This window comes from Tetrao urogallus (assembly GCF_951394365.1).
Source record: "Tetrao urogallus genome assembly, chromosome: 3".
Lineage (NCBI taxonomy): Eukaryota > Metazoa > Chordata > Aves > Galliformes > Phasianidae > Tetrao > Tetrao urogallus.
In genome coordinates, this window is record NC_136815.1 from 19966033 (window position 1) to 19990262 (window position 24230).

At 41.6% G+C, this 24230-nt stretch overlaps 1 protein-coding gene across 1 annotated transcript in view; it reads right to left on the reverse strand.

The window, feature by feature from the left end:
- GRHL2 (grainyhead like transcription factor 2) overlaps positions 1-24230 on the reverse strand; it is a gene marked incomplete at both ends in the record, with an annotated part of 58409 nt that overhangs the window by 32024 nt on the left and 2155 nt on the right. Inside the window, 6 exons of the mRNA XM_079533391.1 lie at positions 3150-3261; positions 6001-6154; positions 8200-8252; positions 11226-11610; positions 13130-13197; positions 16125-16314. Of these exons, the coding sequence (XP_079389517.1) occupies positions 3150-3261; positions 6001-6154; positions 8200-8252; positions 11226-11610; positions 13130-13197; positions 16125-16314 (962 nt within the window). The remainder of the gene's footprint in view (positions 1-3149; positions 3262-6000; positions 6155-8199; positions 8253-11225; positions 11611-13129; positions 13198-16124; positions 16315-24230) is intronic.

Below are 24230 nucleotides of genomic sequence, written 5' to 3' on the forward strand. Positions count from 1 at the left end.
TGTCTGTCATGTGTTACATACCACTCTAGTAGCTCTTTTTTATACAGCACATAAATAATACAATATTTCTTGGAAAATACATAGGTAAAACATAAAACACTGGAGCACAGATAATCCCAACCTCAGGCTTCCATAATCACTATTTATGTTCATGTTGGAAGCTCCAGTATTTGTCAATTTACAGTACTTACTCTGATTTGATGTAACCTAATATTGTATTCTTTATTCATTTCATTTTAAAAGAGATCCAACATCATAGCACAGCAGTGTGGAAATTCAGCAATATCTCTCACTCCTGCTGGTAACAAGAATGAAGTGCTGCTCTCTCCACAAAAATCCAAAACAGCTTTAGCCTAAATTCCTTCTTGCTTAAGTCTTCAAGCACTAAGGACTTACATTTAAGTATATACTTATCCTATTAATAATAATGCATCTGCAGATCCACACAGAATCTAAGCCATTCAATCACCATTCCTATCCAAAAGAGCACCGGTCTGCAAAACAAATACAGCAGTAACTCCTGCATGTTCAAACTGAGGGAGTAAGCCTCCTTATTGCCTCTGATCTCCAGGATACAAAGAAGGAAGACTAGCAGACCTGAACCACTGAAGAAGCAGCACAAGCAGCAGAGTTATTCCTGCCTGAGGACTGAATAGATGGACTCCAGAACTAGAATATTTCAAATTCATGTAATCCTTTTGCAGCTAAGTCATGCTTTGGATGTAAAGTGCACTCATAAACAACTAAAATGGACTCGTGGATGTTAAATATATGTTACAAATGTGAAGTTAAAATAATATGAATGTTTATAAACTTTGTGAAATAAAGTATACATGTTAATGGCTATTCCCAGATATAGAGTTAGAAAGGCGCCTAATAGCTGTGTAACCATCTGCATAGTCTCATAGTTAATGAGAGCTCAAAGAACTGAGAAGGAGGGCTACCAGCAGAGATCATCAGGTCATCCTCTGAGGATAAGACAGATTTGATGCACACCCCTGCCCTTAACAAAACTCCATCACCGCCCTTTAAAAGGTTCCTCAGGGAGTATCCTGGTACTTGCTAATCTGGCTCATGAACACCTAATTCTCTCCTTTAACTACACAGGGTGTGGCCATTAATGCAGTGTTCCTTTACAGGAGCTCTCCCAGTACCTTGGGCTGAATTTTTAACTCAAAGGAAAATCTGCATAGATTGATTGTGAATGACACAAGGATTTAGGCTAGGAGGAACTCTGGAGGTTAGCGGTATCAAGCCTATCCCTCAGAGCAAAGTCAATTTAGATCAACCCATAAGAAAAATAGAAGATTTTGCTAAATGCAGGCTGATGCTTATAGGAAAGATGCATTTGGGGCCATCATGTCCTAACAACATCCACAATGCAAGTCATAAACAAAACAAAATGTGCTTAAAAAACAGTGTACATAGTTAAGTTAAAGCTGGATCTGAGATGTTCTCAAGATAGCAGTACCTGAGCAGCATTCAAGCCTTTCATCTGAAAGTGCTGAACAAACTGTGCTCTTACAGTTCTCAGGTCTGTATCAGGAACTCCTCCACTGCACTTTGCTCATGTTTGCAGTTCAAATAAAGGAAACATGCCACAGTGCCTCAAAAGTCAGCACAGATCTATTTCATCTCAAATTAATGGCAACATAAAAGACATTTACTTTAAGATGGGTAAACACACAGCTCAGAGCACTGTTTTACAGAATATGTATCATAAACTGAGCTGCTGGATATGGGGACTGATGTGTGCTGCACACCACAGACGAAACACTGATGTGGCAGTGCCAGAAGGTGTTGGCACGGCAATGGAAGGAGCTCTCTGGCACATCCCTTCAAAGGTATGCGTTAGCACCATAAGCTTGTAGGGACTGGCACAAAGGCAGCCTTCAGAAACAGCTGTGACATGACATATTGGCTCTTTTACCACGTGTCATGACAGGAGTCATTTGGGCTGAGGTGGAGTTTTCGCTGCCTTAAATACCCCCACAGTAGAAAAACGGAAGTTGGGGAAACTGTTCAGCCAGAACCATGATAATAAGACAAGAGGCAGTGAGGAGATGCTGGAATAGAAGACCAGTGGCTTTGACCAAACACATCTGATTTATGCCAACTTCACTGGAGGGTGCAGCATTTGAAAGTCAAAAGGCACTGTATGAGTAGGACCATTCTGGGAACCACTTCCCAGTGCTGGAGGTGTTTGGTCCCCCATGAAGTCATACAGTATGCTCATCAGTGTCCTCTCTCTGTTTCCCTCCCCGCCCTGCTCCCTCTCATTCCTGCCATTCAATGGTTTGGTTCCCTCAGGCAGTGAAAACAAGATAGACTTTGTCTGCTTTGGTCTCACCATCTCCTTTGACAGGGATCAGCTGCAGATGGCTGCGTGTGTAAACTGTCCGTGGGAGGGAAGAAATGCTTGATGTCTAGACACTCCCACAGATTTCAACTTTAGGCTCCTGTGCAACAGGTACGTGCTCTTCTTGTGTTCTAATCTCCCAAGCACACAGAGCAGTTTCTGATCAAGATGGGCTTGCGAATTAGACAGGATGAACAGTAAACAGGTCTCTCAGGATAGCACACCAGAACTCAGCATCTCTCCCTCACTTTACTCCAACACCGACAAGACTCAAAAACAGGTGGTGGAGGAGACCTGGGTGCTTATTTGCATTCACCATAATGATGGTATCTTAAGTCTCAGGTTCCACTTACACGACAGTGAGGCCCTTACATCAACACAGCCCTGAAACATTTACATCTTCCTGGAAGCCTTTCTGTTAGATTTGCTAACTTAACTATTACGTGGGCTGGTACTGGACTGAAGAATGGACCAGTCATAGAGAAGCAAAAGGAAATGCTTCAGCCACTCCTGAGAAGGCACAGACACCAACTTCCCAGCAAAAGAGGGAACACTGTTGAAGTACATTTACAAGTAGAAGCTTTACTCCATGACTGCTGAGGACTGTTCGTCTGCAAGTCTCCTTCCTACTTCACAGACCATACAGTCTTTCCTATCAGGGATAAGTCACTGCTAAAAGTTAGGGTGTAACCCACACAGCCACTGCCAACATATTCCACCACATCTCTGTGAAAGGCATCAGAGAATTCCACACTCTGCAGTCTTCTCCAAAACATCCTCTCATACTTACCGATGTCAAGGACCCTCTGCTTTGCTGTGTGCTGCCGGGAATGCCAGTATTTCCAGTACTTCAGCTGCTCGTCTCTGTTTTTATCCTCACTAAAAACAACCATGACCACGCTCTAAGAAAATCAACAGCAGAGGGTGCATTAGTTAATATGTAATTAATAGTCAGAAACATAACAGTTCTAATCAGTGCTCTCCCACAGTGCTTGGATTGTAAAAGATCACTGGTTTTATTGCAGTCCAATACTGCAATTGCATGTAAAATTTCACAACTAAAGAAACGTAGTTTTAAAATAGTGGTTGTATTTTTATGGAGCTCAGACTTACTAGAAGTAAAGGTAGGACATTTTCAAAAGGCAGTTTAGTTGTGCATGGGATACTGATGACAATGCAATGGAGGAACAAAAACTTCAGAGAGAAGTCTCATTTGGTATCTTTGTGCTGTTGGGAGTTAAAAGGAGAAGCCTTCTGTGGGTTACATAATTATGTCCTGACAAAAAAGGTAGTAGGCAAGATCCTGCAACCACCAAAACCTCAAGCAAATTTTATTCCACAAAATGTAAGTATTTGAGCGTGACTGGTGATAATGTTGATGCTTTTCTTCATATTCTTCCATGAATATACAGTTTTAATGTCCAAATGTCCTTCTTAGGAGCAAGACTCTTGCATACATGTACGTATTGACAAACTCAGCATGAATATTTACTGGATTTCACTGAGCTTTTCTGTTCAAGTTCTGGATTCCCCCTGTTTAAACTGTGTCGTTCAAGGGAAACAGATTGAAACATTATACAAAACTGCACATCAGTAACAGAGGCTTTTTTAAAAAGCCCTGCTGTAGTCAAGGAAAATAAAAAATACAAAAACAATGAAAGAATGCTCATGGTAGGAAACCTGCAAAGAAAAGAAATAACGGAGAACAAAACAACAAAATCGCTTCTACACATCTTTTGTTCCTGTTCTTCCTTTAACCCTGAGTCACCAAGCTCATAAAAACAACAACAAACTGTTTCACAAGTAAGGAACTGGATCACAATTGATTCATGACCTATGTCCCTATGCACGTTCACCACTGTAACCGTTCATGTGCTCCGTGACCTACAAAAGCTAACTGACATCATTATACATCTTCTGTGTCGTACTGCTGAATGGGTAAAAAGCAGCACATGACATGGATGAGTCCTGAGTTTGCATACTGACTGGCCAGCAGGTATGTGCTAGTTGGCCAGCCCACACACTAACCAGAACTGGCAGCTCAGAGTGGAAGACTGTAGATTTTCATCATCAAGGGGAGGTGCTATTTTTTTTTTCTTCTAGGCACCATATACGTTGAACTTGCAGAGCCTTAATACCTTCAAACACCTTGCCCTTCTGTCAGGTTTGGACGAAACTGGCAGTAAATTAATCAGTTGCTTGAATGAGTGCCTGGTAAACACAATAGGACTGTGAAAGTTGCGTGTGATTTCATGATCTTCTTTAAACCACATATTTGCTAGAAGAAATCTCTCCTTTACAAATTCCATCTCTTCTGCTGTTTCAAAACTCATGTGTATATGTAGTGAATCAGACTTACAAGGATTGGCTTACAGCCAGATCAGATCCCCAACTCCTTTTTCAGCTGCAGAAATGGCAGAGCTGGCACCACAAAGAGGGGATGTCAAAGGCAGAGACTTTTCAGCGATAAGGAAGTCTTATACCAGCTTCAGTCAACAGTGAAACCATCATCAAGCTCATGCCCTTAGGAAACCAGGCCAAAAATTAACTATTGTTCAGGTTTACAAATCATTGCCTTTAGAAAGCTTGTCTCTAAACTTCACGTATGACAGAAGCATATTGAACAGGTTGCCCAAAGATGTGGTGGATGTCCAACCCCTGGAGACAATCAAGGTCAGGCTGGATCAGGCACTGAGCAACCTGGTTTAACTGTAGATGTCCCTGTTTATTACAAGGGAGTTGGACAAAATGACCTTTAAAGGTCCCTTCCAACTCAAATGATTCTATGATATAAGTTTGCTGTCTGCTTCACTGCTCATGTTGATTTTCATTGGTTCCTGTGACTAAAGTCACAACATTTTTAAGGAACATTTATTTGGATGGAAACACTTTTGCAGCCTCATACATATGCAGCCCTTCCAGCTTCAGGGTGAAATTTGCAGGGCATCAACTCTGAGGCTCAATTGCTCATTTCAAGGTTACTGGGTTAGGATTTGCTTACTCAAAAACATCACCAGGGAAATGAGGAGTCTTGCTCACTAGGCAGATGTTGCTGAACACCCGGCTTCAGTTTTGCTTTCAGAATCTGAGATGCAAATCATCTATTTTGGCATATTTCTAGGTGAACATCAAGTGACAGCTCACACTTAACCAGTGTAACTATTTAAAAATTGGTGTCATAGAGGATGGCTTCAGTTCTTCACATTTTATCTGAAATACACTGGAGAGCACCTGCTGAAGTACACAAATAAAGATGGACTTACATAGCAAATGTGGCAGTTCTCTGATTTTTCTTTTTAATCTGGGCAATGATAAGTTCAGCCATGTCAGCAGCATTATCTGTGCAATGATCATTCTGCCAAAATCATACACTAAGGTATGTATATATCTACTAAAGTAGATATACTAAAGTAGATATATACATATACAATTGATCGCTCCCGACTCATCAATTAACTCCAATACTGAGACCACCAGCAATATCACTCTCCCACCTTTAAATCAGACGTAAGAGTACACTTTTTCTGTCCTCTTCCACCAAAAAAAAAAAAACAAACAAACCAAAAACTAAAAACCAACCAACCACAACTACATTTATATGAAGAGCTCCACTCCCATCTAGGAAAGAAGTTGGAATATACCCTGACTTTGCTGATCGGATGCCGGAAACATTTGTTGTCACCCGTCTCGCTCAGCGTAATGGCGTAGAACTGTCCTTTGTTTAAGTAGGTCATAGGCCCCTCCCCTTGCTTTTGACGCAGAGACTTGGTAGCTTCTAGTGTATACTGAAAAGTGCTGTTGAAAGGACAGGGAAAGAAACAACAATAAATTCCATATCACTTTCTCCTTTTCTCTTTGTCCCCACACATTTCATATTTCATACAGTACATATACATGGCAAAGGGCTTAGGAAACAAATAAAATGCTTGGAAAATGTCACAAGTATTGAAAAATGCAAATTTCTTCTTTTGAGTTCATCGGGTCTGGCAAGTGAGCATAAAACTATCTGAACTGTAAGTGTCTCGGATCAAAGACCTCGTCTTTACTTTCTCTGGAAAGAACCAAGAACCATCATAAAGAACATGGCTACGTATCCCACCAAAAGTGTCAAATGCCAAGAAGGAATGAAGCATAATTTACAGTATTAATCAGGAAATCACCTACCTCCACAGACATTTACACTTAGTAGTGCCACAGAAACAGAAATTCAGTAAGAACAGAACAAAACTTGCTGCAAAAGATGCACATGAAGAACAGAAAGTCCAACTACTATTTTCAAGCACTAGGCAGAGAAGCAATACAAAGAGGAGTGGCAGGAGTTCACTTATTTAAAGAAAATATGCAATTAAGGTTTTACAAGTCTTCTTTTAAAAATGAATCAGAAGAAAACACCTAGCTTTAGTTCTTTTCACTTTCAGGAGCAAATCTTAAAGCACAAAAAGTTTAAAGCTCCATTAACAGTAAACCCCAGACAGGCTGCCCCTGGCCAGTTGTGCAATCTCCGTGTTACTACTTGGGAAATTTCTCCTTGCTCCCAGCTGGCAAACCAGAGCATGTGCTATAGCAGGAGTTTCCTTCAGCCACTAAAACGGTTAAAATGCTATTCTAAAGCTCACCATGGATTTTAACTAAAGCCCATGTATTTAAGGACTTTTGTATCAAGTATTCAATTACTTTCACATTCATCACTTTCAATCTGAAGCATTAATGTCTGAGCATCTACAACTTCCACGGAATTCCTAGGAAAGAAGACTTTTCTTTCCTTAGTGCATATCTGGAGGTTACAGTACAAAGTGGACCTGCGTCATAGCAGAAAAGACTGAATGCCCGAGAACTGTTAGCAAGGCCAATGCTTCGGGATTTGATTTTATAAACAGCCAGTCTAAGTCTGTAGCACTCTTTGTTACAGATCTCCTCATATGTACTGCCCACACAGCAATTCAGTTCCAAGCGCACTGAAGTTAATGATTGTTTTAATATTGCTCAGAAAAAAAGATCAGGCTCTAAGAAACCTCTGCTACAGAAGCAGCCGTGCCTACTCCAGGAAAAAAAAAATAATGTAGGCATGTTCCTGTTTTTTAAAACGTGTATAATCTCTCAGATATAAACAGAACTATTCACGAGATTAAAATTAAGCATCGGCTTATAAATGTCATTGATAACAATCTGCCATAGTTAAGTGACTGTGCAGCATCTGCCCTTTCTGTGCAGGCATTTTTTCTGTTCTTAGCAGGGAGGTCAGTGCTCCTTTCAAACTTCAATTTTTAAATTTTTTTTCCAAAACTTATAAAAACTCTCCGTTTTTTACATGGCTTTAAATAACTGCTTTACTAACTTTATAAGTAAACTTAAAATATAATAACAAGCATTGTAAAAAGACAGAGGGTTTCCCAGAAAACCTACAAGGAGTAACTAAGAAAGCTGGAAGGAAAAAAAAACAAAAGACAGAAATTTCAAAAGGTCAGTAGAGTTAGTTGAGCCACCTTAGACATCAGAGCTGTGCAACCTGCCATCCTGAAAAGGTGGGGAAGATTTTCCATGACTCAGCTGTCAAAGCCGCGCCCCTTTATCTGGAGAATTCTTCTGAACAGATTTAATCTCACATAACTTCAAGGGCTCGAGAGAAGTTTCAACCCAAACCAAGGTAAGATAACAGGTGAAGATACACACAGATTTGAAAACTAGCATGCAGAGAAGGGAAGGACAATGCTGCTCAGTGTCAAGAGAGCTCTGCAAGTGCCCCAGGTTGACAAAAAGGAGGGTGGGAAGTGGACAAGGGAGCATTTCCTTGATAACCCTTATGTGATGCCTGCCAACATATTTCAAAGCTGATGCCATACCTTGTTTGTTCATAAATGTATTCTTCAGCCCCCACTGACACACTGCGATACTTCTGAAAAACAAAAACAATAATTAGGTATAATTTGATACAAACAGAAAACAGCAACAAAAGCAAAACTGTGCTTACTTGAGAATCCTCCAGAAAAAAAACATCAGTCATTTAAAATTGAAATCCCTAAAAACCGAAGTGAAGACTAAATGGTCTTCACACTAGAATTGATAAAGTTCTTTTATACCAAGCTTTTAGAGTTTTTCATAACGAACAGGAATGCAACTGAAAAACATCTTCTGCCTTGTTGTAGTTCTTGCTTGTACGTTAATTCATTCTAAAACAAACCTGTAAAAACATACCCCATCTCAAAGACAAGCAGACTTTCAGAAGAAATCAGTTTTCCTAAAGATTTCATGGTGACTTTTGTTTTGTTCTGCTTTATTTAAAATTATATGTGGCCAGCTGTCCATAAGGTTTACAAAGAAATGTTGATACAAATTTAGATTGCTGCATGCTATTTTAAATAGGTGTAGTGATGCAGGCTAAGGCTTTGATCAAGGGCCTGGAGCACCTCTGCTATGAGAAGAGGTGGAGAGAACTGGGGTTACTCAGCCTGGATAAAAGGAGGCTCAGAGGGATCTTATCAGTGTCCATAAATATCTGAAGGGAGGACGGCAACGAAGACAGATTTGGGCTCTGTTCAGTGGTGCCCAGTGCCAGGAGGCTCCTTCTGAGCACCAGGCAGCACTGCTGTGCTGTGCGGTGCCAGAGCACTGGCACAGGTTGCCCAGAGGCTGTGGGGTCTCCTCCTTGGGGATGTTCAGGAGCTGCCTGGCCATGGGCCTGGGCCCCCTGCTCTGTGTGTTCCTGCTGGACCAGGGGTGCGCCAGAGGGGCACAGAGAGTCCTCCAGCCTCAGCCATTCTGTGGTTCTGTGAAGTATTCTGCCTTCAATACAATATTTCCTTTGAGCAAAATGCACACTTTACAAGATGAAGTAAAACTTTCACTCACTCATTACAAAATTAAAACATCTGTCAAAACAAAAATTATATCAGGAGAAAGAATTCTCAAAAATGAAGTCCTTTTGTGAAGACTAATCAAGGATTTATACTCTGCCTTCCTGAACATATGAGCCCATCTACACTCTACTATGTGAGTAGTGATTCTCAGTCACTGATGGATCATTACACTTAATTTCCAGGACTTCTTTTGTGATCACTGCTCAGCAATAGAAAGCTGTTTTGTTTCCAGAAGCACCACAACAAATATCCAGTAGGACAGAAGTGAAATGCAAAGTTATTATGTATCAGTCAGGAGTATTTCCTGAAAATCAGAAGTCAAGGATCCACATGCATTAGCTACCACAAGAAATCTAAACCGTGAGGGGATAATTACAATGAAAACTGTCCCATATTAGCACAAAAGCAGCCACAGGGGAGACCTGGCTAAAGCTCAATCCCCCTGTAAGAGGTGAAGTTAAGATGGAGGCGTGGATGCCACACTGGAATTCATGCCAGCCATTTCAAGCAATCAGGTGTGAGCTGCCTCCTTCTCCACAGGCTGCAGAGAAAGCCTAGATGAGAAGCACTGTACTGCTTTAGAAGACATTGCACAAATAACCAGCAACTTTAAAAAACATTAAACAAAATTTTACTGACACCATAACACAGAGTTTGGGATGCAAGGCAAAAGGTAAGTTCCCTTTCTGCCCACCACCACCTGTGCATGCTTGATATGACAGTGCACAGCATGGACTGCCTTTTAGGGTAGCTTCCAGCAAAACGTCCCCTAACAAATCAGCATAATGGAATTGCTGGGCTGCAGCTCCCCTGGAAAGCCATGTGTGCATTATCACCAGACTTCTATAAAGAGTGATTAACCAGTAACAAAGGAAAATAGCTGAAATAATGCAATGTGATAATGCAGAACTGCGTTTCTAATCCCAGGTTTGATTTTACTGATTTTTCACTGGCAATCTAAATTCTCTCATTAATTATTCATTTAGTTGACCTAAATGGGTTTCTCTATCTTAAAATGGATGTCATCTCCAGATGTCCTCATTCACTGTGCTTATGTGGAGACAATTTACTTTTCTAACAGACACGTAACAAACATATAACAAACTTCTCCAACATTCAAGTAAGATCAAATTACCCTTAACGTAGCTTCTTTCCTATTTTCATTTGTTACTTGTACCATTTCACAGAGGAGGAGCAGAAAATCTTAGTAGAGCTTTACCGCCTAATAAATATAATTATTTACACAAGCAGAGTCAGCCTTAAACTATTTCTACCTTTCTGCAGTTCTGACTTGTTTGGACTACTCTGCTGCAGGCAGAGGTACTTACTATACTAAGGCTAGTTTTATAATTACTTTGTCTCAGCAGAACAGTGTAAAATAGTGACAAGACAGCTCCTTCTCTCTCTTCTCCTCATCATTCCTCTACATTTACAAGCATCTGAGTATTTCCCTGCTTGTTAATCCCTCCGTTGCCCTAATCCCACTAGTTTCACCTCCTTGCTCATGTTGCAGAGCAGAGCTTAGTGTAATGGACAGCTTTTGAATAAATTAGGTTTATTTAGCAGCAGACAGACACTGCTCATTTGCACTTTCAGAAGAACATCAAGAATTTCCCAGTTACAAAATGGGTGCTGTTTCTTACAGTTAGGAAAAGGTCTGAAGGCAGATTTAGTTAATGGATAACTGATCTTTCTTGGGAATGGTATCTATCTTCTACTTGCTACAATATCCTCCAAGACAAAATATCAGTAACTGTTACTCTTCAAGTTTCCACTAAACAACTTAAAAACTGTCTTCAGAAACACCTCACGATTGTCCCCTACAATCAGCAAAAACAGGTATCAACATGACAAAGAGGAGAGTTGAATTTGTTAAAACTAACATTACTGTTCTTTTAATGGCCTTTGTGGACAGCTCAAATCTCCTTATCTTGTTTACAAGCTCAAATCCCTTATCTTGTTTACAGCTTTTTATTGAGTTCTTAGATGCTAATTTGAGATCAAAAACTTACTTCTGTTCCTCCATCTTTGAAGGTGTCACTGTAGGTACTGTCAGGAGTACTGCGCTGATCATCTTTGAGATAATTGGTGTGGGGAGCAATGTTGGACACTTCATACGGTTCAAAGATAACCCCTCGGTGCTCCTCATTTTCTCCTCTCGTATAGTGTGCTTGTGGGGTCATGAAAACAGGGGTGAACTCTTCTGCTTTTATCACAGTCACTGCAGTCCCCGTAATTGGCGTGGAGCTGCCAGACACATTTGTGTTGTACTCCCTCTTGGATGACTCCAATGGGTCTTGGTTCAAGGAAAGGTTAACAGGCACGGTCTTCAGGACTTGCACACGGTTTTCTCCCCCACTCAAATTACTCTGAGCTTCCGTGGAACTGAGACAATTTCTGTGAGACAAAAACAAAAACATTACAAACTGTCCAGATAAAGTAAATCTCTTCCTTAAATAGCTTAATGACCTTAGGTGGCAGGGAAGGAGTTCTGTGCGCTTTCGACTGTGATAAGCCATTGCCATAACAAGTAGTACATTAACAAATCCTAGGCACACGACATGGTGAAGCAGGCGGAGAGACTCCCAACTCTTCAACAGCTTGGGAAAGACGGATACGCTTGATTTGACCTATAATTGGTAGGACTTGTTAGGATCAATTATGCCTATCTGGGATTACATTTGCCTTGGCTTATAATTTGGATGGGAAGTCAATCTACGAGTGCAACAACCCTTAGGCACAAAAAGGCATAAAGAGTAACACAAGGTATGGACTACTAACAGTAGATAATTTGCATGTGAAAAAGCAGGAACAGCAAAATCCACATGCTGTATGCTCTTTCCAGACACTACTGCTTGTGTGACTCGGATACCAATGCTCTTCTGAAAGAACAAGCACAGGAATCCTATTGTATCAGAGTAGATCAGTAACGAGATCGTGGCTGCAAGGTAACCTCCAGCAGCATTCCCACGTCTCTGCCTGTGGTCACTGTTGAAAACAAACAGATTGTTCACAGGAGTTGCTCTGACACAAAATTGTTAACCTATAAACCCTGCAATAGATCTAACATTCTGCTTTGTCTTCAACCCAGAAAATGTGCTTCTGACATTAGGGATCCTCTCTCTTCAAGCTTTTCACTTGAGGCCAGTTTTTGACAACCACACTCAACTTTGGAGCTTCTCTGAGGTTAGTAGAAGTAAAACTGCTCCTCAAAAAACGTTAATTCTGTTCTGAAACAGTGGATTTATACTACTACCTATTTTAAAGTGTCACCTAACACATACTAGTACAGATGGATAGGCTTGTACAACATCAGCTACACTGAGAAATTTTGCATAGCAAAAAATTAGTTATTTCTCCTTAAACACACTCTCCCTTGTGCACAGGTCTAAATTAAAACAGGAATCAGGCTCCTCTGACTCTACAACTTTTAGCCTGCTGAGGAGGGCTGAAATCTGAGAAGACAGACAAGAACTTCTCAGGGAACGATTTTAATAGTTACTTTGATTATGGGTAGACAGTTATGTCAAATAAAACTATACACATTGGGTTACTGAAGCCAAGCCATTCAGTTTCTGCCCTAAGAAAATTGAAGGAAAAGCAGTCAATAGCCAACTGTCAATGTAATCTGACCTTACTAATCTCAGCAGCAGTGAAAGAACAAAACACAAGTCATGAAAATTCTGCTACTTTGCGTATGTAATTGTGTATTACATACAAATTGCATATGTAATAATCCTGCTCTATTTTTTAATAAATTAAAAGTAATAAGGAGTAAAGTTTGCTTTCCCAGATAGCCTTCATTCTCGTATCTTTTGGAAGAAAACCATAGACCTTCAAGCTATCACTGCTCCTGCAGTTCACAACTGATCAACACTGTTAGTATCTGGGTGTATGATTTTGAATAATACTGTACCTTTTATCTTGGTCTTCTTGATTATCATTCACTTTGTTAACAGACAACAGCCTTTTATCTCTGGGAACCTGAGAACAACATCAGGCATGGGGTCAGGTAAATGCAACTGTCAGGTACTTGTAACTTCAGTTAGCTCTACTGTAACAACTAGAAAGACCAAGAGTTGTCTAATGTACAGATGCAAGGAGCTGTTTTTCTTTGGGAGACTTACTGTGAACAAGATAATTTTCAAAGAGAAGAAATGTAGAAGTTGTGGGGCTTTTTTCTAGTTCTTGGGTAAATAAATCCGGAGCAAAGCTCTTTCCTACATGTCTATCTCTGGAATATCAAACTAGGTTAAAGCAAGTCAAAATCTGAGCTTACATTCCCAAACACACAGACACATGGGCTCTTCACTGCTTAACAGATGATGAGAATGAAAAGGGGATGCTTTGATGAGCACTCTGTGAAGAACATTTTAGCTCAGAGGAAGTTTTCAATTAAACCGCAAGAGCCAGCTGTGAGGTCCTCCTGTTACAGAGCAGTCAGAAAGACGCAGAACTTGTATCAGGGGAAGCGTACAAATCCTTCTCTTCACTAGCATGAGAAGAGGTCAGGGTGTGCTGGCATGTCATCAGAGAGCACTGACTTCTGCTTTGCTGAGTGCAATGGCAGCCATGAGAATTAAGTCAAATCTGGCCCCCAGACAGACTCAAATCGACACCAAATGGCTTACAGATTCCCACATGCTGGTTTTCTGAAGTTAACATAGAAATGAAATCACCAAGGGCAAAGTTGCTGCCATGGCTGTGTCTTTCTTTGCTGAACCAGCAATTTTGGAACTAACGCTTCTCATTCTATTTTTTCCACGCCATCACAGCAGTCAATTCATGATTAAAGAACAAGAACAGACCTAAGGATGGGCTAAACTCATGCCTGTTATCTTTAAATACTTTATTAAAAGATCAGGAAAACACTTGTATTTAGAGGGAAAAAAATGATATTACAGTGCACTACAGTACCTAAGGTTAACATCAACTGTATCTGCAAGACCACAGTAGTGTTAGAAGTGCCAGCCAGAGCCTTTCCTCCTCTTAGAGACATCCTCTCTCCCTATCCAGTGTCCTTCTGGTTAACAAACTGCTTTCACGAATTTTAGAAGTGTGATCCAAGCCACAGCTAAAACCTGTTGATTCCCATTTACATATTTATCATATATTTATCCCCAAGGGGGAGTCAGTGTTTAGACAAATATCAGTAGAAGGAGAAGGTAGAAAAAAAAAAGTATATTCCAATAATTCCTATTGACAAGGAAAAGCACTTCAAAAAAACCACCATTACCAGCACGTCAGAATAAATGAAGCAGATGATAAACAAGGGCAATTCAAGAGTCTTGTGAATAGGAAATCCTCCTCTACAGTGCAGCACAGGGCTTGAAGCTAGGTTTCAACTTCCTGTTTGAGAGCATCATCAAGAACAATCCTTTTCTCTCACTTTAAGACAGAAGTGGCAATTACTGAATGCTGGAAATGGCTTTGAGATTAACACAGCTTATTTCATCTGAACCCCCCGGGGCTCTTGCAACTGTCTGGAACCGGGGACAGACATATTTCTTGAAACATTGTTTGGGAAGGGAAAGAGCTGTTCTCTGTTCTTATACAAAAAAATCCAGCAGAGTAATGAACTGCTAGATACAAGGGTATAGCTAGGACAGAAGCCAGTACTCCAGATGGTCGTACACATCCTGAATTGTATGAGTCCACATTAACTTCACAGACTCTGGTAATTCTGCCAAGCAGAGAACAGGACCGTTCCTCTTTCTCACTGGGAAATACCCTTCCCTACTCATTGCAACAGACAAAAGAATGGAACATCTCTCAAAATGCAATCAGTAATGAAATAAAACAATGTTTAACGCTAATGTCGGCATATGGCATCTTGTCCATAAATTCTCCTGAACACTCATCTAATAATTGTAGCAGACTGAGAAACCCATTCTCCAAAAGCATTTATGCTAACAAATACTAACAGCAGAGGTTTTTCATTTTCAATTTCCATTTCTGCCACCTCTTCATGAATTAAGAGCGGAGCTGGCATTATTCTGTTGGCTTTCAAAGAAGGTCATCTGTTCACATCACACATCAGTGGCTTGAGGAGTACGAAGGCAGTTTAAGTGAAAAGCCCAATTCCAGATTTTAGCATTTAGTAGGCATCACGGATTTTGTTTCCAGAACACAAAGAGGTCAGCCTTGTTTTCAGAGTGACATTTCTGCATTACAGAGAGAAGTACCCTGTAGGGCTCTCCAACTTCAGCAGAATCCTTTGGTATAGCCCTAAATTATGAAATACATGAAAAAGAAAGGTGGTATCAAAGTGGAAGATAAAGCCCTAGGCTTAAAATCAGATAACAGACTGAAATTATACGTAAATGCCTACCCTGTGCATTGAGTCAGCTCTGTGTCCAGCTCCATTTCTGTTCTCCACCTTTCTATTTAGACTGCAAACTTCAAGTGCAAGGGCTAGACCTCACTGTATGTTTGTACACAGCCTACTACAATCATTGTACAAATAAAAATAACATGGGAAACTGTCAGATGAGAGATACTCCAGCCAAAGAACAAATTAAAACATCTGTAGAATGAAGCAAAAAAGCAGACAAACCTACAGATGGACAAGGTCTCCTTTTTTTCCACTTTTAAACTAGTATTGCAAGTATAGGGGCATCAAATAAAGGGGGATTATTCATCCAAGGCTCTTCCAAGGTAAGAGGAAGAATGCAGTACTGTAGAAGAAACCATGCCTGCACATTTGATATAAGAATTCTGATTTTGTTCTTTCTCTTCAGAACTAAATACGTGAAAACAGCCTCAGGGAGGCTTCCTAAAGTGGCAAGGACACTTGATGTAGTATCGGAGATAAAACAAGGTGTAGCAAGTTGAAAACTGGCTCTTTTGATGCCTCATAAGAGTGGGCCCCTGCCAGTGCAGCAGGGAGAGATACCGATGGAGTTACCTACTTTATAATAGTCATATAATAGGCCAAGGGCAGCAGCACTGTCCTCATCACCATTTATGCTCATCATGGCCTTGGTAGCTGCTGTTAGGGGATTCTCCAAATACGACTTCCACGCTTCATCTTCGCTGGTGTAGGCTCGTCTGGTGTTGAATGAAGTGTCATTTGGCACTAAGGCCACAAGTCGCTTGTTACTGCATAGACAGGAAGAATAAAAGGTGATCCAGGAGGGATTACTTTATTTGTAATTCACAAGGCATGTTAAAGAACATCACATAGCTAAATGAAAGTGATATGTTACATCAAGCAAGTGCCTCTGTAATAAACTCGGTGACACAAACATTTAACAGTATTAGGTATCTTAACCCCTGATAATAATGCAAATGTATTTTTACAATTAGTTACTGAGATATTTTAAAACTAATTGTGAAAAAAAAGGAAGTTACAATACAAGAACAATTTTGCACCAATATTTTTGTTAGCTTACAATTGATTGGGAAAAATAAAATTAACTAAAATCCATTACAATAAGACACAAATGGAAAAAAAGTAAAATGTATGTAATGCTAGTCTGGTGTTCACCTAAACTGAGCCTGGTTTAGTATTTAATAACAGGGTACACCCAATAACTGAGTTATTTTCTGCTTGTGGAATGTAATGCGTCAATAATTTCAGACAGGTTTTCAATAACAAAGGTACGAGCAAAGGGTCTATGGATGGAACATAATGAGTCAACATATTTGAGCTCAGTTCCCACTTTATCACTCATCAGATGCAGTTACAGATCCATTGTAAATATACTGAAGACCATTAGTAAGTGGGATTAGCAGCAGAGCAGTTTCCTCCATCCGGAAAGTAGTACAAACTGACCAGTGCCAGCAAGTCTAATGGGAGAGGTTATTCTGCTGCAGATGTAGCAGGAATTTCCAGTGTAATGGAAACATAAATGAAGATAATTGTATCTGCTTTTGAAAAACATTCAATAATCTCATGGATTAAAAAAAAAAAAAAAAAGCAGCATTCCTATTACACAAGATAGCAGAGCAACAGACAGACAGAGCAATAGCAGAAAGAAGTGGGTGCTTGCTGCACATATAAGAGCGCTGCCCAGATGTACGGCTCGAGTTACACAGATCCCAATGAATCAAACTTTTAACACATTATCCTATATAAATCCAAAAACGGCAAATAAATAATTGAATACACTGTAGCTTTTTATAAGCCATTTCTTGTTATCTTCTGCATAGGAACCATTTGGTATCCAGCTTTCCCTTTTTGCTCTCCTCTAGCTATCGCAGTGCCAGCTCGGCAGGCCATACCATGGTGGCTGCACAATGCCACAGGAGGGCCTTGCAGCGGCTTCTGTTCGCAGGGAGCCCCAGGACTAACAGCCTACTGCCTGACCTCAGCCACGGGAACAGTTGTGGGCTCCACGTGAAGCAGAGCGTGACCCCTGGCCTGTGGGGAAGAGGAGGAGGTGGGTGAGATCACTATCTCCATGGTGTAGGAGCACTGGCTGCAGGCTTCTTTATTCAGTGAAAAACAAAATGATCTACGTGAGATGTGGAACAGAGTTTTATGAATTCTGAGGGAAGAGGGTATGTCATAGCTGCACAAAATACATGCAGTGGTTACAGTTCAGATTATATTCTCCTTTCATCTGAAATACCTGGAGTTTTGGAAGTTCCCCTTCTTTCCCGAGGGCCTTTCTTTCTGCCTGACCTTTTGCTGTCTGTTCTAAGGATTTTCACCCTCCCTGTACTCACACATAGATCTGTGTTGCCGTGGGTTTGCTAGAGCAAATAAAAGCTTAAGTACAAAGTAGGGACCCAGGGAAAGACAGAGAGACCTGCGAGGTCTGCTTTCCTTTTCAATGCGTTATTGTTAGCGGCTCAAATCAGATTTGCAGCAGCCCCATTGTTCGTGCCAGGGGTGGCAGAAGGCCCGTCCCCACTCTGCAGTAGCCAATTCTCTCTGGCTCGCTGCTCATTTTCCATGCAAGGATTCTCCTTTCCTCAACAGAGCTCCCCTTCAGTTGCAGCACTGGCACTGCACAGCACACAGTGTCCAGCTCGCACAAAGTGCCTGCAGCTCACTGTCAGCACTGCCTTTGGTTGCACTGAGCTCTATTACCCACACAGCAGTCATAACTGCTTACGAGCGCTGCAGGCAGACAGCAGGTACCCTTTGGAAGCACCTTCTAACAACCACACAGCACTCAGACACAGAAATGCTGGAGGGGAGGAGCTGCTCCGCACTGCCCCAGCTCAGCAAAGTCAGTCCTACAGCAATCAGAAGATAGTGCTGTCCCACACAGGTGTCATGGGTGACTGCGCTGGGAAGTGAAGGTGCAGGAGCTCCAGAGCAAGCAGCCTGCACGTCAGCAGGCGGGCACCACAAAGCCACGCGTGCAGAGGACCAAGGCCTCTCAGCAGTTTTCCCTAAACCCCAGGTTTTCACATTTAAAAAAATCAGTAACCTCCTCCTCTGACAGGAAAGATGGTCTGCAGCTAATCAACCCACACGTTTGTCGTGTTTACTCTGCAAACAGACTGAAACAAAAGCACTAAGAAAAATAGAAAACTTCCTCTTCCTTACCCCCTCCCCCCCCACCTGCCTCCAGCTGTAATCAGCTTTGTGGGAGGTTAATGGTCAGACCTAATTATCATGATTTAACATAGTCAATCATTTCAAAGATTGTACGCAAAGCACTCAGCCAAAACAACCGAGCTCGCTCTAAGAAAACTTCTCTATTAATTAAGGTCGTTTGTATGGAGGGAATGCTTGCCTGGAGAACGAAAGCTGCAGCATGTGCACGTGTCCCCTCTGCTGTTCCACAGCTCCCAAACCTCCAGGATCTGGTCAGCCAGATGTGACAGAGGCACAGCTCCAAGAAGACCAGCCTCCCCCTAACCAAAAGAGCCATACTTTATAACATCCCCTTCAACTGGCTAGAAAGGACAGCAAGAGCAGCAGATACCAGGCACATCAAAGCCTCCCGAGGCCTACCAGTGCAAGCCAGGAGCCCAGCCCCAGCCATGCCCCACCACATTCAAGCCTGCCCACTGCCAGGACAGACACTAACCAGCCAGAGCCAGCGGCACGCCTGTGCACTCTGACATCACACCACATCTACTGCAGATGAAACTCAGGGAGGAGAGCCGGTAGGTGAAAGCCACAAGCTTCCTTTCCAGCTGCCCCATGAGCTCCTAGTGAATGCCAAGTGCTTTCCTTGTCTTCTGTTAAACAGCAGTAGGCAATTTGTATCTAAACACATAGATGTGTAAGGATGGAGCCATTTCCCAAGGCATGGGCTAGCTGAGGGGCCAGACTGCCTGACACTTCATGTGTGTTCATGACTAAGCTTCACACAACCTTTAATTTGCAAAATCCTTTTCTCCAAACAGTTCAGTAGCAATGTTCTAGTTTGTATCAAGCTTATAAAACTAAATTCTGTGAGCGTAGCATATAAATAGAGACACCCAAACTTGGACTCACTTTGCCTCATTGCAGTACCTGGAATCCCACAGTACAAGTTGGAGAGGAACACTGGCACAGGACACAACCATGCTGATGGCAGCACTTTCAAGTCCTCCTTCTGATTGGAGATGAGCAACTTTCAACAGCCAGCACATCTTGGTGCTACAAAATCCTATTACAGATGAAACCCCACACAACTCGATGCAATTTGTAAATTAACTTAAGATGGAACCATAAATGTTCACCAATACACTCAAGAAAAATGGTTTAAAAAAAAAAAAAAAAAAAACACACACAGCTCGGTAAGCAGCTTGCTTTTTATTGGAAAACAAGATTTCCTGCCAGTCTCCTTTCCCTTTTTGATGAACACAAGCTTTCTAGTGGATTTGCAAAGTTCATGCATACTCAGTCTCCTTTTTCTTAAATTCAATGTACAAAGATGCCAGGGGTGGCTGAGAGCAACCCTGAAACCAAGTGCACGGATGGACCCAGATGCAACTTGCCTGTAGGAACTGTACCAACATCCCACTCACTCTACCATATGCTTAGCATTACACATTGTTCTAGACAGTGTTTGTGGGGAACAAAGACTCCTGCAGATGCCCCCAACTTTTGTTTTATCTGGGAAATTCATTCTTGAAACAGAGAACAGACACATCTTGGGCATTCCTTGGGATTTGACTGCTCGTTTGAAACTGCATTTGTTCCAAGAACAAAATAAAGAAGAAAAAAAAAAAAAGAATCAAGGTGCTCTATTATGTATCCCTACAGATTCGTTTATTCCCCCACGTAAGATATGAGGGTTTCCCCCACTCATGCTTGCAAGGTGCTGGATGGGAGCACACCAAGTAACATATGCATGGCAGTAGAGGACTGGGAGGAATCCTGTCTCAGAGGTCTGCCTGTTCTGACACCTGTGAGATAAGAGCACCAGGTACACGTATGCAGCACCTTCTTCAAAAGGTTGCTTCAGGAGCTCACATATGAGCTTTGGTCCACACAGCTCTTATGAAGTACACAAATTGTAATGCCAGTCAAATAACTGGAAAAGACAGACTGTTGTGTCCTGGCTCCCAGCCCAGCACATCAAGGCCACAGAATACTTATCATAAATTCATTTTTTGTTGGATGATAAGAAAGTGCACAGGGCAATTGTCTACAGCATGGAAACTGGGGGAAATGCAAATTCTACTAGACACAAGCCAGAGAGACTGCTTCTGCATTGTGGGCAGACATGTACCACACTGCATCCTGGGTTCCTGATCCCTTAACTGTCCAGACCAGAGACCAGGCTGAAGAATGCTGTGGCTGGGGATTTTGTGGGAGGAAAACCTACCTGCATCAGCTTTCCTCCTGTGAGAGATCTCCAGCAGCACCCATGTGTTGTTGGCTATGACAAAATACGTGGGAACCCACTCCAGCCACATCCAGGAGCTGCAACTTGCTCCTCCTTCAGTTTTTACATAATGAAGGAGAGCAGAGCAGGATCATTTACTGGTGTTTCAATAGTCCTGAAGCCCTCTGTAAGATTAACTTACACTTGCACAACTCTCCAGGCAGTTGCGAGGCCACTGCTATAAAGCAGATTCAGAGCAGCTGTCTTACAAAGCGTACTTACAAATCCATGGCACCAATTTGACTATAGTGACCACATTAAAAAAAAAAAAAAAGAAAAAACCTAATCTAAAAGACAGATACCCAAGCTGGGTAAGTTAAAAACCTTTAGATCACTGATCATACACTCCTGCCTGTGCTCATTACAGAAAGATGTGTAAATGAAACGTAGCCCTAGTCCTCCTAGTACTCAAAAGCATTTGTTTTGAAGAGGTGAACCCAAATTCACTAACATCTGTATGCTGCTCTGCCTACACACAGGCTTAAAAAGAAAACTGTACATACACATTTGTCTCACTGCAAGTTTTATTTTAAAAAAGTGTTGACTCCTCAGAATCTATTGCCAAAGTCATAATTAAAAGATCAGCAACATCTTCGCTTCAATTAGACAGCTGTTTAAGCTACAAAGGAAGGTAAGTGTTTAACGAACAGGAAAATCCCAGCCCATGTCTCTTGGTATTTCATCTTCCACAGCCAGCAATCACATCCTCCCCAGAAGCACAAACAGGTCTCCAAAATGCACTGCGCCCAATCCAGAGGGGCTGTTATCAATACACAAATGATTGGGAGTGAAGGAGAACCAAACCAAGGAGCCCATCTGCAGCCCAGAAGACACAACATGTGGCCCAAGCAGCCGCCCGTACCAAGGAGCTTCCATTAAAGAGGCAGAGTAATTTTGCCTACTAATGACTGCAGGTTTGGGACCCTCACAATTTCTGGGCAATTATTCTTTTTGAGTGCAAGACCAACCTGAGCAAGATCATGCACGTTAAATGACTAAAATGGATTATTCTCCCTTTAAAAAACACTCAGAGAGGAAGTGAAATTAATTGTAAGCACAAATGAATGGAAAAAAAAGACTAATTCAACAATCAGATGCTTTCCAGAAGTTTTGTTTTTACTCAGAACTAAAATAACTTTAAGCGATTAAAAAGATTAAAATAAATTGATTCATTAACATTGAAAGAAATACTAAGCATGCCAAAACAGAGGTAAAAAAAAAAAAAAAAAAAAAGAACACACAACACTGTGACATCTCCTCAAAAAATGAAGCTTAAAAAAAAAAAAAAAAAAAAAAAGACAAATGGAGCTCACAACACACAGTTGAGCAGAAGTAGCAGTTACTTGGCAGTTTCAGATCGGGCCACACTGGTTTTGTTCAGAAGCATACTTCAGGCATGCACAGCACACAGGCTGTTCTGGCTGCCTATAAAAACAGCAGCAGACTTTAAAATTAAGAACAGGTCACGGCAAAGCTTCCCTGACGTGCTGCAGTTTAACCTGCCCACTGACCCCACAGCCCTGACTCATTCATTACCCCCATGGGAGTTAATGGAAATGGAATCGCTGCACTGACAGCACAGATTGCTAGATTTTCAAAATACAAAATCTTTTATATGGCCAGGAGGAAGACAAATTCAACAGCTGAACAATCCTGGGAGGTAAGATTACCCAAAATATCAAAAAAAAAAAAAAAAGTAAACTCAGAAGTATACTTTACAGAGCAAATAAAATACAGAAATATGAAATACACCATTGTCTCAAACTACTAGAAAATGAACAGAACTATGCAGATGTGTAATCTTCAGGTTGGAGACATTCTCAGCTTACCTGTATGTTGCAATGTTTGACTTCTCCTCAGTTCACATGCACTTAATAGGGTTTCATTGGTTAAATATTTCATAAGCAACAGTTCTCTTCTTTATGAAGCTGGTGCCATTAAGGTACAGGACAGCGTCCTTGTACACTGGGCCATCCAAGCCAATTAGTCCTTTCCTTTCAATTAGCTATTACTGTCCCAATCACTGATTAGAAACCTAGTGAAAACTCATCCCATGATTAATTCCTGATCAGCATTTCAAAACATTTTTTGTGCATTTGCAAGAAAGGTAAGTTAATTGGTTGATCCCTAATCACAGAAAAAAAAAAAAATACTTCTGGGAACCATCACGGTCTGCACTGGATTAATATTTGTGAAAAATTTTGACAACAAATGTCAGCTGGGTTAATATTATTTCCCCTTCACATGTCCCTGCAAACCAAGAATGATGTCCCTACTGATCCCAGCCCAAGGAGGAGGTTATGTCACCACTGTAGCCAGGGAAGTGATCTGGGAACATCCCCTCCTCCCTCCTGTTCAGACCCCCAGCCGGTCTCACCACTGAGGGACACCTGTGTTACAGGACTGAGTAACCATTTCGTACCCCTACTCCGCTCAGCCAAGGTGTGGTTGCAAGTTCTGCAATGTTATGCATGCTGACTTTCCACCTTCCCTGCAAAGAGGATATTTCCTGGGGAATATCCATGAGAACAAGTCTGATACCTGAGAAGTACAAGCTTTTAAAACCTCTAAATTCTCATTTCTCCATTCATTCCTTGATGATTAATACTGGAAAACTCATCTCAATACATGCTCTATCCAGACTCTCAGCAGTGGGGGGGAAAAAAATAAATTAGCAGTCTGCAACCTAATTGCCATTCCTCATGAGCTGATGGGTAATAGGTTTGGCCCTCAAAGAAAGAACTAAGTATAATTCCCAGAATCACACAGAAAACCATAAATGCCCTTTGCTGTTACAGTACTGGATGCTCAAGCTAAATAGTATAAAGGCAGAAACTACATCCAGGAAGAAACACAAAACCAGAACAAAATTACTCTGTTAAGAGTCCAAGATGGACTTCAGTCACGCTGCCAAGCGGCAGGCAGGATGGGAACATGTTTCCAATGACACACAGGAACAGGTCTGAACCTATTTCCACATTCAGCATCACCTCCCCCAGTTCTTTGCCCACATGGACATGCTCAGTGCAGACCTGGGCTGCCCCCAACCCTCCTTCACATGATTGGTCTGAGCACACCCCAACCCCATCTGCCCCCTGTCCTCAGTCACTCCTTTGCATCCTGGAAGTGTTGCAGCCTAACCAGCTGGGGCTGAAGCTACCGGTCAGCGTGCACAGGCTTGCTTCCAACCCTACTCATCAGGCAGCATCAGTGCCAGCCACTGAGGGACTTGCC